This window comes from Impatiens glandulifera, chromosome 8, assembly GCF_907164915.1.
Source record: "Impatiens glandulifera chromosome 8, dImpGla2.1, whole genome shotgun sequence".
Classification (NCBI taxonomy): domain Eukaryota; kingdom Viridiplantae; phylum Streptophyta; class Magnoliopsida; order Ericales; family Balsaminaceae; genus Impatiens; species Impatiens glandulifera.
The window spans coordinates 13,233,965-13,256,114 of NC_061869.1; the positions used below are offsets into that span (position 1 = coordinate 13,233,965).

General features: G+C 33.4%; 1 protein-coding gene across 7 annotated transcripts; it reads left to right on the forward strand.

Moving 5' to 3' along the window:
• The first annotated feature begins 1,576 nt into the window (after nucleotides 1-1,576).
• Nucleotides 1,577-20,780, forward strand: LOC124912384 (transcription factor MYB3R-3-like). Of its 7 annotated transcripts, none has more exons than XR_007096658.1 (11): nucleotides 1,577-1,706; nucleotides 1,970-2,143; nucleotides 2,474-2,525; nucleotides 3,194-3,251; nucleotides 4,821-4,915; nucleotides 5,027-5,130; nucleotides 5,289-5,417; nucleotides 5,951-6,815; nucleotides 8,767-8,839; nucleotides 14,650-14,721; nucleotides 20,540-20,780. XR_007096658.1 is itself a non-coding variant. In XM_047452996.1 (9 exons), exons 2-8 carry the CDS (start codon nucleotides 1,971-1,973, stop codon nucleotides 6,807-6,809), a joined length of 1,470 nt encoding a protein of 489 aa, XP_047308952.1. In that variant the 5' UTR covers nucleotides 1,577-1,706; nucleotide 1,970; the 3' UTR covers nucleotides 6,810-6,815; nucleotides 8,767-9,073. The 7 variants fall into 7 exon arrangements, 2 of the variants coding, with proteins under 2 accessions (XP_047308952.1, XP_047308953.1); XR_007096661.1 differs by having other exon boundaries at nucleotides 8,772-8,839; XR_007096657.1 differs by lacking the exon at nucleotides 14,650-14,721.
• Nucleotides 20,781-22,150: the final 1,370 nt, after the last annotated feature.

Sequence of the window (22,150 nt, forward strand, 5' to 3'; positions counted from 1 at the left end):
ATAAAGTTGTTAGGTTTCAATAATTGTAATTGAAGTTAAAGTCACCTCATATCTATAAGATTCTCAATAGTCAAGAAATTGAATTATGTTTAGATTATTTTTAATTAATAGTCTCCTTTTCATATTTTATAACTATTACTTTTTTTAATTGACAAAAGTATAAATTAAAAATTAGATATAATTTTGATTTGCCAAAATTAGTAAAATAATATATTTTGACAACTTTTAAAATCGTATACTACATAAATATTTGTTTTTAACTTTGGTGTATTTTATTATTTTTTATTTATCTTATACTTCAAACTTCCTAAAATAAATTTAGTTTTCTACTATTTTATATGAATTATTTATTTATTTAAAATTTGTTTTATTTGACTCATAATTGATTCAAAATGTGAAAATGATAATATTTATATACAATTCTTAACCGTTAAAATCACTCTTAAATTTTAGAAAAATGTTAACAAATTTGATTTTAGTTAAATTCTTACGATTTTATATGATAATAAAATTTTACAATTTTATAAATAATCTTGATTTTATAATTTTACACGATATTACGTTAAAAAGAATAAATTTAAATTTATATATTTTTTATTTATTCAAATAAATAAATTAATATAATTAATTTTATAAATATAATTTTTATAATGTCATTTACTTATTATTTTTAATTAATTTCATATTTAAATATATATTTTTTAAATTATAAATATAAAAAAGACTTAATTATATATATATAAATAATAATAAATAGAGAAATGATTAGGGGAGGGAATTTGGTGAGAGAATGACTTGACATCACTTTCATTCCCTTACCAAATTTCCTCACAAGTAGTGATAGAGAGAGAATTTGGTGAGGGAATTTGGTGAGGGAATGACTTGACATCACTTTCATTCCCTTACCAAATTTACTCACGAGTAGTGATAGAGAGAGAATTTGGTGAGGGAATTTGGTGAGTGAATGACTTGACACGTTGAAAAATGTAAAAGTGAGAGGAAAAAGAGAAAAGAGAGAATTATTTAATTTTTTCAGCGAATAAAATTATGCCAAGTCATTCCCTCACCTAATCATTTCTCTTTCCTCACCTAATTCTCTCTCTATCACTCCTCTAATAAATATATAACTAATATTTTTAAAATTAAACCTTGATTTTAAGTACAATAATTTTAAGTAAACAAATTTATTATTTTATTTTAGTTTAAAATACAAATAAAATTTTTATACAAAATTTAAATTTATTTATTTTTTAATAATATATAAAATTTACTTAAAATTATTTAATATATATTTTAAGTGTATAATATAAATAATGGTACGAGAATTGACCTAGTTAAAAATATTTGTACTCTTATTAAACTGATTTTTTTTTTTACAAAGTACAAACAAAAAAATATAAAAAATAGCCTACTTACACAAAAATGTCTGAACTCATCCTGACCGTTACCGTTACGAATCTTGAACAACGGCGTTAGACGTCAATTAGTTTAATAATGTAGAAATAGAAAAAAAAGCCAAATAGGTATAAATATATATATTTTCTCTCTCCTCCCTCTCTCTTTCAACCAACGGGAAAGGATTTTTTTTCGAACCGAAGCTCGCTCTCTCTTCATTACAAGCGAAACGTCTCTCCTCTTGAGGTTTTGAAGATTCCGAAACCCTCCTCTTTTGGCGGAGGTTTCTCATTGTTCCTTCCTAATCAGAGGTACTAGTTGTAGTAGTAGTTTACTCTTTTGCCGTCTTTCCAAATCTCACTTCTTGTTCTGACTTGAACTATCACCAATTCATTAGATACCTGAATTGGGTATTCATTCTTATGTGAAAGCTTTCTTCTTGTTAGACTTTGATCGGATTGTTATTTCCGAGATCTATGTTCAGCTGTTTCTTTCTTCTTGCTGTATCATTTTTGAGTTCTTTAGAAGGGTTTTCTAATGTTGGATGTTTTTGCATGGGCTAAAATTAATTAAGGATGGTTGTTTATGGAGTTGAGAAGAATTTGGATGAGCTGAAAATGAAAGATCCTTGTTTGGAGAACAAACAATCAACAGCTTCAAACTCTTCTGTTTCTGAGGGTAATGGAAGTTTTACTACTAAATCTCCTGGAATATGCATCAGCACTATGCCTACCTCTCCATTACATAGGTAATCAATCCCTTGACTAATCTGATTTTGTATGTGGTTGGTTATCAATGCTTTTTCACAACCGAGTAAAATGTTATTTTCAAGAAGCTTATCTAGATTAATCTTGAACTATGTGTCTGTTATGCATATAATTAATGATGGGTATCTTTGCTGATTTGGTTATTTTTTTATTTCTTCAGTTATGTATAGCTTAAAGTCTTTACACTTTCCTTCTAAATGACTCTTGATTGTAAACATTACTTATGTGGGTGAACTATACTTGGTATTATTTCTACTTGCATGAAGAGCTTTTGAATGCATCTCAATGAAATATGATTTGACTTTCTATAGGAGGACTACTGGCCCAATTAGAAGAGCTAAGGGGGGATGGACTCCTGAGGAGGTAAGGCATTATCATTTATCTTTGTTACAAGCCAAGAAGAACTTATGGAGTTTTTGCTTTATTTGGTACCAAAACAAAATAACTTGTGTTCTTTTGTTGGATTATGAAGAACATAGAGCCCATTTGGAAGCTAAGCTTTATTCATTTTTTTTGGTTATATCTCGGAACCCAAAATTGATTTTGCCATTTTTTCCAGAAACTAATTACTTTTTGTTTGGTAAAAGAAGTGTGTTTTGATTGGATAACAAGTTCTTGGAACATGAACTTTTGGCTGGATTTCGTTTGGTATAAAAGTGTAGTTGGATTTTAAGATGGATTACAAGCTGAATGACAAACAAAATTTGATCTGGATGAGTTCACAAATCATTTTTTGTCATACCAAAACAACCTACGTGTCAGATAGATTTGGCTGCATAGGATTTGGAATATCTGTTATTTTGTAGAATAGAGATTGTTTTACATTGAATCAGATCCATGAGAAAGTGGGGTTTGGAGGATATGTTATTTGTAGAATAGGGGGAATGATACATTCAATCGGAGCCATTTTGCTCATGACTTTACCTTACTTGCATTGTTTTGCTGCCAAATAATACCTTTACCTTAAAATCAGAGCCATTTGATTCCTTGTTTGTGAATGTCACACTGAATTTTTAACCTCTTATGTCCAGGATGATACATTGAGAAGTGCTGTTGCAGTTTTCAAGGGAAAATGCTGGAAGAAAATAGGTTTGAATATGTCTTTTGAAGATTTTATCATGACACTTTTATTTATATATATATATATATATAGTTTCATTTTATATCATTTTCCTTGAAACCTTGCATAGGATGAGTTTTGTATTGCTAGTTTGAACCTGAAGATCTGGACATATAAAATAAGTGTTCATAATAATACCTTTTATTGTAAGATCACTTTTATTTTATTTTTCATTTTATATCATATTCCTTGCATAGGATGAGTTTTGTATTGCTAGTTTGAACCTGAAAATCTGGACATATAAAATAAGTGTTTACAATTATACCTTTGATAGTAAGAATTTCTATCCAACCAAAGAACTTAGAGATACAGGTCGACTTCAGCTCCTCGAGAATCTCGATTTGGAGTTTTAATTTCTTTTTTGATGTCCTGTTTTCATTTGTGTTGATTAACTTATGTCATGCCTTGTATTTAAACTTTACTTTATTGTTTGAATGGTTCACCACGGCTTTTGTGATCTTTGCGTAATGTGGATCAATGAAATGAAACAGTTCTTCCCTTTCAAAAGGAAATAATTTTTCATCCCCAACCCATATTCTTTTACCTTTGAGTTGACTAGTCACAAACTAAATATTAATTGCTTCCCTTTCGATTAAGCATATTCCTGTGTTGAATGTCCTTTCAAATGTTGGATATAGTTATTGGCATATCTTGTGTCCTATTAGCTGCTTATGTTTGTCAAGCAGAATGCTTTTGAAGCTATCTCACATGGAAACACTAACAATAACATTTCATTTATGCCTGAAGAATGACTTATGACTATACAAAGAATAGATTGCCATTCGGTTATGTTTCTGCTCTGGTTTTGTTATCGTGATGTGATGATTTTTGAAATTGGGGGATCACACCTTCCTTTCTATTCTTCTGTTTGCATCGCTTGTGCTATTTCCGAGGAATTCCTTCGCTGATCACGGAAATCAAGATAAACAATACCCTCGGATATGAACATCTTTCTTTCATATGGGACTTGTTTCCTTGCATCTTAAACGGAAATTAGAAAATTCATACTTTAGAGGAAGTAAGGGTCTGATTGCATAAGTTTTTCATAAATCTGGTAACCTAATATTAGTGCAGTAAATATTTCATGACTGCTACAGTGAGGGAACAAACATATGACAAGAGTTTAATATCTTGGAAGTTGGAATCGAAGGTCTAAAATCATCTCCATTCTCTACTAGCTTTACTTTAATTTTTTGGAGACCAATGCTGTTTTCCCTCCCACCGCCATGGTCCCTCACTTTAATCAAAAGTGCTTTCAGTGGGATCGAACCAACCACTTAGAGTTAAGGATAGCTTAGATGGCAAGATGCTTGGATAAGGGGCTTATCAACCTAAGGTCTCAAGTTCAATTCCCATTGAAAGCACTTACTAGCAGAGTTATACCTTCTCAAACTCTATGAGATCTTGTACTACCATGCTGTATCGATAACCTGACATGGCAGATTTCTTACATTGTTTGGTCTAACAGTATGCAAGCATATATATTTTAAATGATTTATTGTAGATGAAAATAATATTGGCATATCTTCCATCTGCAGCTGAATTCTTCCCTGATAGATCAGAAGTACAATGTCTGCATAGATGGCAGAAAGTTCTCAATCCTGACCTTGTTAAAGGACCTTGGAGAAGAGAGGTTGACCTCTAGTTACAGTCTCATACCCCTAGATTGTTTTCAAGTCTTCAATTCTGCTATATTAACTTTTTTTCTTTGTTTTTTTTTGTGTGTTATTATTCATTGATGTAGGAAGATGATAAGATCGTTGAAATGGTCTCAAGGTATGGGCCTATGAAATGGTCTGTCATAGCAAAAGAATTACCAGGGCGTATTGGAAAACAGTGCCGTGAGAGGTAATGCTTTCAGTGAGATATCATCCTTCTGGTTCATTTCTTAAGTCGAAGTAGATTTGATTTAGTCATTTCATTTCTTGGTTCAATCGAGTAATTGTTTTTATTTTTCTCTTAACAAAACTTCGAGTTGAGTTTCATTCCTTACCTTCTTGATTCAGGTGGCACAATCATCTGAATCCTGACATTAAAAAAGAGGCTTGGACCCTGAAGGAAGAACTAGAACTCATGAATGCCCACAGAATATATGGAAACAAATGGGCTGAAATCGCCAAAGTGCTACATGGAAGGTAACTAGTGTGAAGTAAATTATGTAACTTGTTGGGCACTTGGGCTGTTTGTATGAATTATGATCTGAAAAAATCTACATTTATTATGTTTGCCAAATCACAATGTTCTAGAAAATAACATGGATAGTGATCCATATATTTTTCTTATACCAAATGAAATGAAAAATCAAACTATATTCTGGATCATGATTCAGAAAAAAAAATCTTATACCAAACAAAAACAAATTTCACTTTCAATTTGTACTTTTGGCGATTTTTGAATCCAAGGCCGTGATTGTGATAAGTAGCAGTTTCCAGATAGGCTTGCTATTGTATTCTGACATGGGCTTTCATGTCTTTGCTTATGTTGATGATGTTATGTAAAATTAGTCTATATGACATTATTTAGATTTTTACTTGCAGTTCCAAAAAATAGAAAGCTTCTAGAAACTACCTTATTTATTTATTTATCATCTGAAATCCCTATCTCTTTTAGTCATCAAAGATGCATTGCAACAGTAAGATGTATTTTCTTTGTTTTTCTGATAACGCAGGACTGACAATGCAATAAAGAATCATTGGAACAGTTCCTTAAAGAAGAAACTAGATTTCTATTTGGAAACTGGGAACCTTCCACCAGTTGCAAAAAATGGTGACCAGATGAGGGCAAAAGAAATAATAAATAGAACCACCAGCTCAACCAGAAAATCCATGGATAAAGGATCGGAGTCAACTGCTCAAATGTCAACTGCAACTACTACTACTATTACTACTACTACTACTACTGCAGAGGCTAATAAGATGGAAGCTGATAGTAAAAATCAATTTGATTCGTGTTACGTTTCCCCAACAAATGAATCTCGTGATGTAGAGATGATGTCATCTGAACTAAGGATTATGCCGGCTTACCATTCATTTTTCTATGAGCCACCCAATTCTCTAAATCCAATTACATCACCTATGGACTACTTGACTCCCTCAAATGTTAAAAATGGCAATCATCTTCGTTTACAGAGTCCTGAATCTATCTTGAGAGTAGCAGCAAGAAGCTTCCCCAACACACCATCTATAATAAGGAAGAGAAAGTCAAAATTCATAACTCCGCTTACCAACTTTTCTAATAAGGAAGCAATAGAGAACATTAATTCTTTCATTTCTGGATTAGAAGATGGAAGCTCTTGTGGTACTACTACTCCACATCATCTTGGTAAAAGTTCTGATGGAATGGCATTTAATGCATCTCCTCCTTATCGGTTGAAGTCCAAAAGAACTGCTGTAATCAAGTCAATAGAAAAGCAACTTGAGTGCGCATTCAACAAAGAGTGCAACAATGATGGTACTGTTAAACCTATTGCCACCATTATGACAGGTAGCTGCTCTCCTACTGCAAAAGGTTCCTCACAAAGATCGTAGAACACTGTAAGTTCTATTTCTTTATCTTTGACTGAAAATGAAGTGTGCATACTGAATTTTAAGTGATGAATGAGTTATGTTTTTGAAAAATAAATGCTAAATAATCCAAAAAAAAAAATCTGAATTTTAAGTACTTGATATATGTAAGTTGTTTTTTAAAGGATGAAAGCTCATTTCATCAATCCAAATTTCTATAGAGTGTACAAAAGGAGAGTGAAAACCCAACAAATATTACAAAACAAGTTAAGACCTGGCTGATCATAAATTACAGTCTAAAATAGCCAACAATTCAGCTGTCAATGAAGGAACAAAACTCAATACGGACATTAAATACAAAACAAAACTACAAATTATGACGCATAAGTGTTGGGATTTAGATCCACACAAATATCAATGCCAAGATCTTTGGAGACCTGGTAATTTGTGGGTCTTCTTCAGTAGTAATTTACCTACAATGTTTATATGCTTCTCTTTCAGCCTTTGAGTACTACCTTCTCCGTCTTTTCCTCAATCTTATTAAGAAGCTTAAGATGCCTTTTAATCACTTTCTAATGCTGGAGGAGGGTCTTCAATCACGCTTGAAGGCTCCCCATCGTTTGGTGCCTGCTCACTTACCTCATTCAACAGAGTCAATGATGTGACAGTCGCCTCAATATTAGAAGAAACCAACATGGGGTCATGTTATCGACACTTGAGAGGACTCAACACCATCCACGCCGATCTCACCATCATTTCCAACATGTGTGAACTTCCTTTCCTGGATAATATCCGCATCATTGTCCTCGTTCTCATCAACCACGTGATCCTCGTGATCAACGTCCACATGAGCAGTCTCATTTACACCCACAGTACTGGGTGTGGATGCAACAACAACAACATCCACAACTGCATTTGTTGACAGTTGTTCCGACGATTCAACACCATGCTGAGGCACCCACCTCAACCTCCTATGTTGACCATAGATGGGTGATTCCCTTCTCATTAAGTTTTGACACTTCCTCAATGAGTGGAGGAGCCAAAGGGAAAAATTGAACGTGGCGTCAATCGGTATCACAATTTGCTGAAACTTTCTATTTTGGCCACTTCCAATCCATTTTCTCACCGAACAACACTTTCCACTACTATTATAACCAATGAAAAGAGCTATCAATGAAAAGAGTTTTTCAAGCCACCCAGCCCCCAGAGTGGGGAGTAGTATCTCAATCGCCCAAAACAATTCAGATATCGATAGTGTCATTCATCGCTTTCCTCCCTCCCATCGTTCTTACAACATGAGGCAATCCAAACATTATTCAAGGTCGAGTTAGGAGTTGAATGCCTCCCCTCGTCGCTAACTTTTTCAAGAACCATATTATTATTATTATTATCAATAACCTTATCTCTACCAAACCAATAAGGTACTGCTCCTATGAGTTCCGAAACCAAACTACGAAAAAATGTAACATAATGGCAATGAAGGAGACTAAGGTCAATAGTCTCCTGTCTCTTCATGTAGAAACAACACCTACTAGCTAAATGAAATCCCTTTATTTTGAGTTCCACTCTTATCAAAACTCCTTGTGAATTGCCTCCCACTCAAAGATGGAAATCCTAAAAGGAATTTTAGCTTTTCACACTTCCTTCCAAGGGAGCCGTGATGGCGTCCCTTGGAGGGTTGCATGGTAAATGACACGAGTCTGGAGAGCAGATTGAATTTGTCTTCTTTATCGGGGTGTATCGTGACTTGAGAAAGAGTTTCCACAAGGCTGGCAAGGATCTACCCTCCTTAGCCTGAGAGTGTCCCCTATCGTTCATAAGAGCCAATTGTTATATGTATTTTTCTCTTTATATTACCTAAGATGTCAATTTTTAGCTTATTTTCAGCCTAATCTAAATAATTAAGTATCATATTATTTTGAATCCATTTTCCAAACAGTTTTTGCAATATTATTAAAATTTTGTTCTCATCTCTCTTTAGTTCAGGTTTCGAAGGCTTGATATGCTGTTAAAGATTAGGGATTCTTATAAGAGGCAACTTCTTTCCAACCCAGGTTAGAGAACAGGGCTTATACACAATTTTGAATATATGTCTTCTCAAATGTATTCAAATTTGCTTTTATAGTTTGGTTATTATCTGTATTCTTGTGAAGTGGGTGTTCTATTTTGCCTGTGGAAGGCTTTGTCAAGATAGCATTGGTTCAATTATGTTGAGAATACAACAGGGATTTTTTTAGACTTTTGGAGGTTTTTTTTTTCAATTCTTTTTCCTGGATCTTCATAAGACAGATCTTACTGGTATAATCTAAACAAATTTGGTTGTGGCTTATTTGGAGAGTCCAAATTGACAATACTTGACTTCTCTCTCTCTCTCTCTCTCTCTCTCTCTCCCTCTCTCATCCTCCCTTTACCTTTGTTTATTATTTTTGCTGAAATTATATAGGTTTATATATTTATAACAAACATGACAGTAACATAACAAAAGGAACAGCATTTTCCTTTTGTTTATTTATTATTATTGTTCAGTTTGAGATTTATATCTGAACCATATAGTCATTGTGCTGCTAACACATCTCATCTCACTGTCTCAATATTTTATTTTATTGAAACCCACAACATATATCGAGGATTCAATCCATGTTCTATCATGTTTGAGCTAGTTGTCTGTGATTCTATTCAAATATTTTGTGGTAATTGATTTTGATGGTTCTAAACCATGAGAACTGCCTGTCTCTAGATTTTATTAAATGGCCAATTTTGGTTCTTCAAAATTTAGATGGTTTTTGGTCTGTAATTAGGCCTATTTGATAATACTTTTGGATTGAAAAATTGACAACAATGTAAATGGCCAATCTTGGTTCTTCAAAATCTAGATGGTTTTTGGTCTGTAATTAGGCCTATTTGATAATACTTTTGGATTGAAAAATTGACAACAATGTAAATTTTATTTTAAAATATGATATAATTTAGATCTACATTGAAGTTAATGAGTAGCCTCTATTTGAAGGAAAAAACATTCCATTTTTGAAGCAACTTTAGCTGTCCTTGCAAGCAAAATATTGTGATCCAAGATTACATTTTTTAGAACACCATTTTTTAATTGCTGTTGTGACCCAAAAAAATTATTCAAATCCAAAGTTACAATACTTTTTTAATTGGTGATTTGAGCTACATTTTGGTATATTATCGACAAATTTTCAAAGAAAAGGTGTTGGAGTGAAACACATTTTTTCTTCCTTTAAAAGTTTAGGAAATTTTCTAATGAAATTCAAATATGATATTTCATGTGTGAATGGTCGGCCAATTTGATTATATTTTGTGAATTTGGGCTGGTACATTTTCAATGTTTATGAGTCTAACTTTAGATCTTTAAGTTTTATCTTACATTAAGAAGAAATTTGGAAAAATTAGTTGAGGATGAACATAATCAGCTTATTTTAGGGAATAACTGCTTTTCTTTTCTTGTTGTTGGGAAGACGATTTATCAAGCGTTTTATTAAAAACCCAAAAAGAGAAACAACGTACAAAAAGAGAAATGACGTACATAAAATAAAAGTATCTGACAACTCGTGTAATTGTCGTGATTTCCGTAAACTCAATGTCATAACTCTCAATTATTGTGATTGACGGGGACCATCCTTCAAGAATGAATAAGTCCATTTCCATCAAAATTAATGTCCTTCTAAAGTTGGTCTTCCCTCGTAAAAATCTGACCTTCCTTTTCATCTAAATCAATATATAACAACACGAAAGAAACACATGAAAACATTTGAAGAGTACTTTTCAACATTAGCTTTCTTAATGACAAATCTTGAATCTTAGATCACTCATTTGGAAAATCCAAAATCATCATGCATTCTACAACTTTTTTCTTTCAAATCTTTCAAAGCTTAGTTTGAGCAAAATAAACTACTCATATCGGCATAATTTGCTATCTTGTCTCTGGTCTCCCGCGAAAAGCAAGGCCTTTAGGATGAATATGCATAGGGATAATTTCAGTTGACCAATCAAGCTTCCATCATTCAACCACCTCTCCTTGATTTCTAAGAATATTCCACACCTTGCTGGAATTGAATTTACTTCTTTCCTCAACAGTCCAATCCCAAGAATATTTCTGATCACAATGGATATAATAGCTTTCATCTTCTCAAGGATTCAAATTCCTTCACTTGATCTATGCAACAAGTCATTCCATTCCGCATCATAGATTGTCCTAACATTATTTGTCTTGCAGTCACACTTAATTTTAACATTATAAAATTTTGGCTCAAGGCAAATGGACGGATTTTCATAACAAGGGTCGTGTGAAAATAGAGTATCCTTCTCATCTCCAATACCAACTTTGAAAATTTTCATTGCACAATCCCTTGTATTCATAGTCTTCTTAAGTGATCACAACATATCCTCCTTAAAGATGCTTCTCCATATCTTAACGTTCCATCTCACGAATCTCGAATAGACCCACCTAACCCATAGACGATCATTTTTACCCCCTTAATTTATAATTTTAAATAATCCCGAATTAATAGCCCCTTTTTGAGGTTATTTATTAGGAATAAACCCCGATAAATTATGATCATTGTTAAAATCAACTCACTCAATCATGAACCCTAATCAGATGAAAGATTTTTTACTACGAGATCAAAAATCTAATATCCAATTTCCATTAAGAGAGTGATATACGAACAAAAAATCTAAAATTTGAAGACGGATCCTGTCGAGGGAATGAAGCCACCTGGAGCTCTCAAATATTAGGACACCGGCTATGTAAATTACTAAATAAGTCCTCAATGTTTGTTATGTTTTTTAGCCAAGTTGTTGGGTCTTGTCAGCATTTTATTTTGCAAACATAATTTTGTTAGAATATGTAGACCTCCAGATAAAAAGATCTGAATATTCTAATGGTTTACTTACCTATTTTGGAATTGAAGAGCCAATTCTCCATATTGGCGATACTTCTTTTATCACTCCTTCTCGTCTCTTACACTTACGAGATGTGTTTCATGTTCCGAAAATTACTAAGAATCTCCTTAGTCTTGCTCGTTTTACAGCCGCCATCTTCTATTGTATTCTCGTTCTTCCGGGAATGGTGTAATAGCATATCAGGTCAGTCCTATGAGTTAGGAATGCCGATGCTTTCTTTCATTGAGTTTATTGCCTATGAGAAGTATTCCATTCCCAAGCTGCTCCCATTATTTTGTTGGCCCAGTCAGCTGTTGAAATTTCCACCAAGCAGAAGCCCAAAACCAGTAACCCATCTGTCAATACAGGAGCTGAGAACCTTTCCATTGATAAAAAAATGATCCTCAGTTCCAACTACTTTGAATACACAGGGGCATACTGCCGTGGCGCCTAGATATGAAAAAGAGAATTGTGAAGGTGACTCTGCTATGCTCATCATCTTCTAGATATCAATCTCTTCCCTCGTCTCCTTCTCTGATTCAACTGTGAAAACCTTAAATAATTACTTCATCATATCAATTGATATCAGAGCCGACGTTCCCAGGATGGTTGATAACAAACATCAATCGGAAAACGACTCCCTATGTGTATCCATAGATTCTACTGTTGAGACTGTAAACAAGATGCGGAAATGAATGGAAAACAAAGTTGGATCGATTGAAGAACATTTACACATTTTATCAAGTCAAGAGGTTGTGGATTACCCGAATGATTCAGCAGGTTCCTCACGAGCAGCTCCCCTAGAGACACATACAATATGTTCCCCAATTGCGGCTGACGAAAGTGGATTTCCCAAAGTTTGATAGATTAGACGTGGAAGGGTGAATTATTGCGGCTGAACAGTTTTTCAAGATTGATCGCTCCATAGATGCTACTAAGGTGGAGATCGCCTCGATTCATTTCTCGGGAGGCGCCAGAATGGTATGGTTCATTTTTGTAGACAAGGAACAGACGATGTCATTGACATGGATGAACCTGAAGAAAGCACTCCTACAATATTTCGGTCCTTTAATTTGCGATACACCTATCAACCAATTTATGGACCTAAAGCAAAACAACTTGAGTCTGGTAATGCGGCAGCTAGAAAAGAAGATTCTAGTCATTTTGTGAGAGCTGTTACTAGGGATATGAGGCTATAGAAACAAAAGCTGAAGTGTCACTTCACATTCACATCCCATCTGTAACTCACCCCACCTCAGGATGTGTATAAGATGGTTATTAACAACTTAAAGCAGTCATTAGAGCATGTTGGGCTGCAGAGTAGTGAGTATTATTCCATCTACAAGCACCCTTATTGGACATGTTTCACTTACTCACCTTTGTTAAGTCATAACCAACAAAATGTATCAAAAGACATATTGGAGACTTCGTCCATTTTCTTGTGAAATGATAAATTATGTCAGAGAATATACAAGTTATCTCTTGTACATAGATGACCGGTTAAGAATCTTGTTGTGGTCATCAACACCTCAACAGGTCTACAAAAGCAGTTATGATCTGTGCATGCAACTTGCTGTTGTTGCAGGACTTTGTGAGTGGAGAGATTTTATTGCCTGTGCAGAGGACTTCGTGAGTGGAGAGATTTTATTGCCTGGGCAGAAGATCAGAGTAATTGTTACACCTCAACAGGTCTACAAAAGCAGTTATGATCTGTGCATGCAACTTGCTGTTGTTGCAGGACTTTGTGAGTGGAGAGATTTTATTGCCTGGGCAGAAGATCAGAGTAATTGTTACACATTGCCAAATAAATCTATTGATATTGCAAAAGAGATGCTTACCATGGCAAAAACCTTGCACCATACATTGAGAGCTAAGTATGTGGAGGCAAATCTTGGTGCATTTGTTAACCGTATAAAGCGTTCTCTTAAAAATGATTTTGCATTCAAAACTGTTGTGGAGTATCTGAAGGAGAAGCATATTTCAATGCAAGCCATATTCTTTGGGCCATACCGAGTACTAGCAAAAATCGGGAAAGTCGCTTACCGCATGGAGTTATCATCCGATGCTCAAATCCACAATACAATGTCTTCCATATATCACAACTCAAGAAGTATAGGGGTTCACCGACTTCAAGTGAAGAAATTTCAAATGTGAAATATCGTGACCTAATTTCTGAAACGATTTGGAAGAACGACAAACTCGAGTAGGAAAAATTCAGACTAAAAAATGTTAGTTAAATGGGAGGATCGAAGCACGATAAGAATACCTGGGAAGATGAAGAGGCTCAGAGTTTACGAAATCCCGACCTGTTGATCGATTGGGGCTAGAAGAGAATGCTTTCGGTTTGATTTCGCCGAGGTCATCGAAAGTGACTCGTGATAGGACAAAAAATCTAGACTGATCCTGTGGAGGGAATGAAGCCACCTGGAAAATAAAGAGCTCTCAAGATGATGCAAATTACTAAATAAGTACTCTATGTTTGTTATGTTTTTCAGCCAAGTTGTTAGGCCTTGTCAGCATTTTATTTTAGAATATGCCGACCTCCAGATAAAAGGCTTTGAATATTCTAATTGTGTATTTACGTATTTTAGAATTAAAGAGTAATAACTCATCATCTTTCTTCTCATCTTCTTCCTTGATTCAACTGTGAAAATCCTAAATAATTACATCATCGTATCATATATCTTTCCTTAATTCAACCGTAAAAATCCTAAATAATTATTTCATCGTATCAAATAGTTCTGAGCGTTCTGATTAAGCCTAAATAATAGGCATTAACATTCTTTAGGAAATAAACTCTAGTCATAATTGTTTTTCTAAGTATAATTTCAGACATCATATCTATTACCTTGCTTCAATCACATGATTGTTTTTGAAAACAATATTGAACACTCCTTAAAATTAGTTTATGTTTTCCATTCGAATTAACATTGCTAACACAAAATTACAAACACAAGTTTAGTTAAAGAAGAGGAATTGAGGAATGATGGAGAGGAAGAGGAAGAGACAATGTTCAACTCATAACTAAGGATTTGTAAGTTGTACTTGAACGATTTTTTGTGCTCATAGCTTGTATTTAGAACGTTTTTTTTTTGTATTGAGTTCGCTAATTTTGTGATTTTCGCAAAAGAGAGACTAATGAAATCGTTCAATCATTTCGACAAAAAATTGAAAACTATAAGAAAAATACATTTTGCCTTTAAAAATAAAATTAAACATTTCTAAAGAGAATTCTCTATAGTTTTTCTTTTATTATAAATATAAATTCTACATACTAATGAGTACTTTTAACTTTTATTATAAGTATAAATTTTATATAATAATAAGTAATTTAATCTGTTTACGAAATTAATAAGCGAAACTAAAATATCACAATAAGATTGAGTAACGTTTTAGTAGTGTTATTATTTAGGACTCTAAATAGTAAAAAATCACTAAATTTATTATATTAGTAGCATTAGTCCCCAAATTGTTAGGGATTGTTAGTTATTTTAATAGGTAACACCTCCTAATGATTAACCTAGCTCAAAGATATACTAAAGAATAAATATCAATAGTTTTATATTCTTTCTTGGCTATGAGGGTTCTCCATGGCATTTAATCTACTTTGTTCTGAAATTTATAGCATTGGTTCAATTATGTTTAGAAACTTTGATTGTTGAGAATATAACAGGATTTTCAGACTTTTGGAGTTTTTTTTTCAATTCTTTTTCCTGGATCTTCATTAGACAGATCTTACTGGTATAATCTAAACAAATTTGGTTGTGGCTTATTTGGAGAGCCCAAATTGACAATACTTGACTTCTGTCTCCTCTCCCTCTCACTCTCATCCTCCCTTTACCTTTGTTTATATTTTTTTTTTATTGTTTTTGCTGAAATTATATAGGTTTATTTATTAATAACAAACATGACAGTAACATAACAAAAGGAACAACATTTTCCTTTGTTTATTTATTATTTTGAGATTTATATCTGAACCATGTAGTCATTGTGCTGCTAACAGATCTCATCTCACTGTATTAAGTCTTAACATTTTATTTTATTGAAACCCACAACATATATCGAGGTTTCAATCCATGTTCTATATCATGTGTGAGCTAGTTGTCCATGATTCTGTTCAAATATGTCGTGGCAATTGATTTTAATGGTTCTAAATCATGAGAGTTTCCTGTCTCTAGATGTTGTCAAATGGATAATCTTGGTTCTTCAAAATTTATATGGTTTTTGGTCTTTAATTAGATCTATTTGAAAACACTTTTGAATTGAGAAAATGACAACAATGTAAATTTTATTGTAAAATATGATAATTTAGATCTACATTGAAGTTAATGTGAGTAGCCTCTATTGGAAGGAAAACAAAATTCCATTTTTGAAGCAAAATATTGTGATCCAAAGGTTACCATTTTTAGAACGTCATTTTTTGTTTACTGTTGTGACCCAAAACAATTATTCAAATACAAATTTATAATACTTTTTTAATTGGTGATGTGAGCTGCATTTTGGTATATTACTGACAAACTTTCAAAGAAAAGAAGGTGTTGGAGTGAAACACACCTTTTCTTCTTTTAAAAGTTTAGGAAATTTTCTGATGAAATTAACATATGATCTTTCATGTGTGCATGGTCAGCCAATTTGATTATATTTTGTGAATTTGGACTTGTTCATTTTCAAAGTTTATGGGTCTAACTGTAGATGTTTAAGTTTTATATCTTACATTCACAAGAAATTTGGAAAAATTAGTTGAAGATGAACATATCAGCTTATTGGATTTTAGGGAATAATATTTTTTTTTCTTTTCGTTTTTTAGGAAAACGATTTATTAAACATTTTATTAAAAACCCAAAATGAGAAACCTTTATGTTCCAACAATTAGCCAAATTAAAAGTATTTTGCAACTCCTGTAATTTTCTCGATTTCCGCAAACTCAATATCCCATTCATGACATAACTCTCAATTATTGTGATTAATGGGGACCATCATTCAAGAATGAATAAATGCATTTCTATCAAAATTAGTGTCCTACTGAAGTTGGTCTTCCCTCTTTGTAAGAACCTGACATTCCTTTTCATATAATAAGAACCTGACATTCCTTTTCATATAAATCTGATATATAACAACACTAAATAAACATTAGAAAGAGAAGTTTTGAGCATTAGCTTTCCTAATGACAAATTCTTGAATCTTACTCATTGGGAAAATCCAAAATCATCATGCATTTTACAATTTTTTTTCAAATCTTAGAGATGTATGATCATCTCAAACTTAGTTCGAGATGTAATAAACTCTTATCGGCATAAATTTGCTATCTTTGTCCCTAGTCTCATGCTAAAAGCAAGGTAAATGAAAAGGATGAATTGATACATAGGGATCCTAATTCAGACGATCAAACAACCACCTCTCCTCTCCTCGAGTTCTAAGAATATTCCACACCTTGCTGGAATTGAATTTACTTCCTTCCTCAACAATCCAATCCCTGGATATAAGAGCCTTCACCTTCTCAAGGATTCAAATTCTTTCACTTGATCTATCTAACAACTCCACATCATAGATATCCTAACATTAATCTTCTTTCTGTCACGCTTAATTCTAACATTTTGAAAGTTCGTCTTAAGACAAAAGAGAAATAGACGGATTTTCAAACCAAAGTCGTACCAAACTAGCGTATCCTTCCCATCTCGAGTACCAACTTTGAACATTTTCATTGCACAATCCCTTGTATTCACTTCTTAAGTGATCACATGTCATCCTTAAAGATGCTTCTTCATATGTTAACATCCTCCTTAACGAATCTCAAATAGACCCACCTAACCCATAGACAAATATTTTGTGTAGGAATATATTTTCTTATGTTTACCACTTTTATATTGGATGTATGCTCAAGTTTGAGATTATTTATTAGGAATAAATCATATATATACTAATTTTTTCCCTTCCAGTTTTTTTAAGGGTAAACTTTTCATTATGGAGAAAATTGTTATTCCAGAAATTATTTCAAATTATAAAATGAGAGGTAAATGACTTGATATTCTAGAGAGATGAGAGAGAAACTACATCCATTCACCCCTTCGTCAACTTTCAACCGAAGTCCATCCAATAACATTTTCACAGATTCGTGGACGAACTATGGAGGCATCATTGCTTCTAAGGAATCAAGATGATTGTTCTCAAAGGCCACACAAGTCCTGTTGCCATTTCTTGCACCGAGAAAGGATCATGGAAATCAAGAACGATTCGTTTCAGCATCTCTAATGCTCTTCTCTTAGCTTATTGGACTTGAAAACCAAATATGAAATACAGAAATGCAGACGACCTCAAGGATAAAAAAAAAACTCTCCGCTTGGATGGACACCAATCGCTGAGGTTCATTCTATGGTGTTAAGTATAACACTGACTCTACCTTTTGTCTCATCATTCCTCTAGATGACAACTCTTTTCACACTCACCTTATGGAAGAGTCATCAAATTGCATCAAACTAGATAGCCTATGAGGCCACCGCGGCCACCGTCCAATATTCACTCGAGCATCAATCTATGAATGAGTCTCATTGCCACGTGTGAACAAAAAGGAGGTTTTAGCCATTCAGATGAAGATATTAAGAGTGAGCGTTAGAGGCTCCTACTCTTGGACGACAAAGCTGAAGTGCGAGATCTTTACGGCGCGACACATCCGCTCACTCTTTCATCAGAAGCATACATCAATAAAAAAATGACCATGCTATGGACACAAAATATCTTTTCAGAGATGAAATCCTTTTAATATTTGAGTGAGTCGTATCGGATGGCATGGAATTAGAATGAGACGCCTTCTGAATATCTGGCAGTATCGGGATTGTTGCGGATGTAGGACCGAAGTCTTTCAACGAAACAGATGGACCAAATTCCGACCAGATTGGAACATTGTAGACGTGACCACCATCGTCGATGTTGATTCTAGCAGTAAGGTTAAGCCGTTTCCTTTGATACACATTCTTGCCCATTTGACGTTTTTCTTCTCATAGGTCGCTTTGTCGATTGCGACTAGATTGCCACAGCTATTTCCGATCTTTTGGAGAGCTTCTTGGTTCCACAAGTGAATCGGAAGACCTACAAGCCTGATCCAAGAGTCTTTGGAGAGCTCCGACGTTGGGTTACATCCGCTAAACGATTCCATCTCTGAAAAGTTATTTTGTATTTCATAACCTTATTGATGTCTGCTTCTGATGCTTCTGATGAAAGAGTGAGCAGATGTGCTGCACCGTAAAGATCTCACACTTCAGCTTTGTCGTTCAAAAGAAGAGCCTCTGACGCCCACTCTTGAATATCTTCAGCTGAAGGGTTAAAACCTCATTTTCTTTCACAGGTGACAATGAGACTCAATCCTAGATGAATGCTCGAGTGAATATGGGGCGGTGACCTCATTTGTTGCCTAGTTTAGTGCAGTTTGATGTCTTCTATAAGGTGAGTGTGAAAAGAGTTGTCATCTAGAGGAATGATGAAGCGAAAGGTAGCGTCAGTGTTTTACTTAACACCACAAAATGGACCTTGACGATTGGTGCCTACCCAAGCAGAGAGGTTTTTATGATGGCGTCAGTGTTCTACAATCCTTTTATATTGAAAATTTATATCTAATTCTATTCAAGGTATAACCGGATCTTTTTCATTGGGATTGGATTAAAGGGTAAATAGTTGGCTTAAAGATGGGGTTGTGTATGCGTATGTTGAACATGAATGATTTTTTTGTGAGGATTGTTTGTACTAGGATAGTGATAGTTTGTGTAAAAGGTACGAGGTTAACATTTTGATTTATAGTATCCAATTAGTCTGAGTGGTTTATGTTACCAAAAGAGGAGTTAAGGTCATTGTTGTAGTTAAAAAGATGAAAGAGGTTGAATGTCATTCTTAGACCATTACTATTCTTATTTATTATAAAACTCTTTAACATTAAATTACTAAGAAGTGTAAAAGTGTTATCAAGTCCATTCATCCTCTTATCTATGAAAGTTGTCTACACACCACGACACCCATCACCATTTCACCTTAGTCAGGTTTCTTGATATTTAGAATTAGATTTTTGTAATAGATAAAAGTAGATTGACGAAGAAGATGAAAATTGAATGATTTGAGGCTTTAGTTGAGGAGGATGGAGAATCTCCCGTCACCGTCACCATTTTCACTTAAGAAGAAGTTAGAGTGTTAAACCCTATCGATATTTGTTATTATTAGTTGATCATTCAGCTAGGTCACCATATTTACAAAACATAGTGTTCCATGCACCTATTGAAACAACTAAAAACCCTTCACTTAGGAGCTAAAACTGATATAATAAAATTAAGGATATCTTCACTATTTAGAGTTCTACTAATAACCCTAAACTTACTAAAACATTACATATAACAATCAAATAAATCACACCCACCCTCTCTCTTTAAATTAGAGTGTAACTGATAGCCCTTTGCTTTCTAGGATGTCTTCACTTTTTTAAACCATGACTAATAACCTTAACCCTATTTACCCCTCTTCTAAATGTTCTGATTTCAGTTTACCATTCTTATCTTTAAGAGTTAAAGTTTCGAAATAGATAATAGTAATAATAACTAATGTAATATATAAACTTAAGTGCTTCCTCACAGTTTAGTTAGAGCCCTAAGGCCCTAACTAATAACTAACCCTCCTAAAATGTTACAAATAACAATCAAATAAATCATACACCGACTCCCTCTCTCTCTAAATTAGAGAGTAAGTGAGACTCTCTACCATCTCCAATCATCCTAGCCAATATCTTCACTGTTTAGAGCCTTTAACTAATAACCCTAAGCCTATTTACTCCTTTATATAATGGCTCTTATACCACTCTTGTGATTATTAACTTTCAGGTTTGAGTTTTGTAGTAGAGAAGAGTAGATGGAAGAAGAGAACACGAGAAAGCAATGTGCATTTAAATGAAGGGCATGGGAGAAATTTCTTAGCCAAGATAGAATGTGCAACTCTATTGGTATTCATTCTATAATTCATTTAGGTTAGACAATTGAGGTACTTATTTTGTTTTTTTATAAATATAATTTTTATGTTTTTAAAGAATATTTGAGATATATAATATTTTCAATTTCCACTAAAAATGCCTTAAGTTGATATGATTGTCATTAACGGTGATATTGTATCGTTAAAAGTTATTAAAAATTTTAGAAACCTTAAATCCTTGGATGGATCAAACCTTGAAAGTGTTTGATTAAAAACAAATTGTTTTTGAAAGTGGTGGGTTGACTCTATTTGACTCACGGGTAACTGATTTGTTAATCTGACCCAGTTTTTCTCATGTATAAGGTTGTTGTGGTGCAAAGACTCAGATGACATTTTATTAAGCATTATTATTATTATTACAAATAAGGATTAATTTAATTTTGGCCGAAAGGAAAGTTAATACAAGTGAACCTTCAATCTATCACTTTTGATTCTAACAGTGCAGCACAAAAATATTTGTTAGAGGCTCATTTTTCGAGGGAGAAGATTGAAGATGTCATTAAGAGGTGCAAAAGTAATAAAGCACAAGTGTCCGAAAATTTTGTTATGCTTTTTTTTAAGAAACGTGGTCTATCCTTAAGGTTGAGATTATAGAAGAAATTGATCATTTCTACCGTTTCTAATCATTGAACAATCCGTAAGGCTTAAAAGGCTATTGATGTGGAGAACTTTAGACGCATGTTGCGAGAGTGATGACGATAGTCATTTATGATAATCAAATGATGTTCATCAAATATCGTAAAATATTTGATGGAATATTAAACGCCAATGAGTTCATTGATTCAACTAATTATTTTATTAAGTTAGACATCGAAAAAGTTTACGATCACATCTTTGTGTGTTTTTTGTTTGATGTGATTGACAAAATAAGAATGTGAGTGAAGTGGATTGATTGGACTAGATTTTGCTTTTCGGTTAAATTTTATGTCCTTACAAATGAGAATTTTTAGGGATTTTTCGAAAGATCTCGATGGATCAGACATTTCTATTTTTTCTTGTTCGTCATTGTTATGAAGCCTTGTCAAGGATGATGGTTTTACAGAAAAAGAGGAGCTCATCCGTGGGTTCGTTATGGAATGAGAAAGTCTTTTTTTTATATCACACATGTTTTTCGTCAATGACATGTTTTTGCATGACTAATGCCACTTACAAACATTTTAAGCATCTTTGGAATATTTATAATTATTTTGTGTTTGTTTCGGTCTTTAGATTAATTTTAATAAGTATTGACATCTTTTTTACAGATTATGTTTCGTATATGAGAAAGCCGATGTTAATTAATGTTCTAGACATAGTTTTGAAACCTAGTTCGGTCATCAACCCGGTGAAGGGACTGAGTCACTGGTTTAACCGATGGGCAATTAGTTCAACCAATGAGTTTCATATAATAATAAAATAATAGAAAATAGAAAAAATTCATCAAATTGTTTATACAATAATAATCAAAGTAGAGATCAAAATTCAAA

Excerpts from the sequence above, each read along its gene's own strand:
- LOC124912384 (XM_047452996.1), top strand. The coding sequence starts at position 1,971 with ATGGTTGTTTATGGAGTTGAGAAGAATTTGGATGAGCTGAAAATGAAA. Across the intron at positions 5,131-5,288 it reads GGAAAACAGTGCCGTGAGAG|GTGGCACAATCATCTGAATC; the intron begins GTAATGCTTTCA and ends TTCTTGATTCAG. Across the intron at positions 5,418-5,950 it reads GCCAAAGTGCTACATGGAAG|GACTGACAATGCAATAAAGA; the intron begins GTAACTAGTGTG and ends CTGATAACGCAG.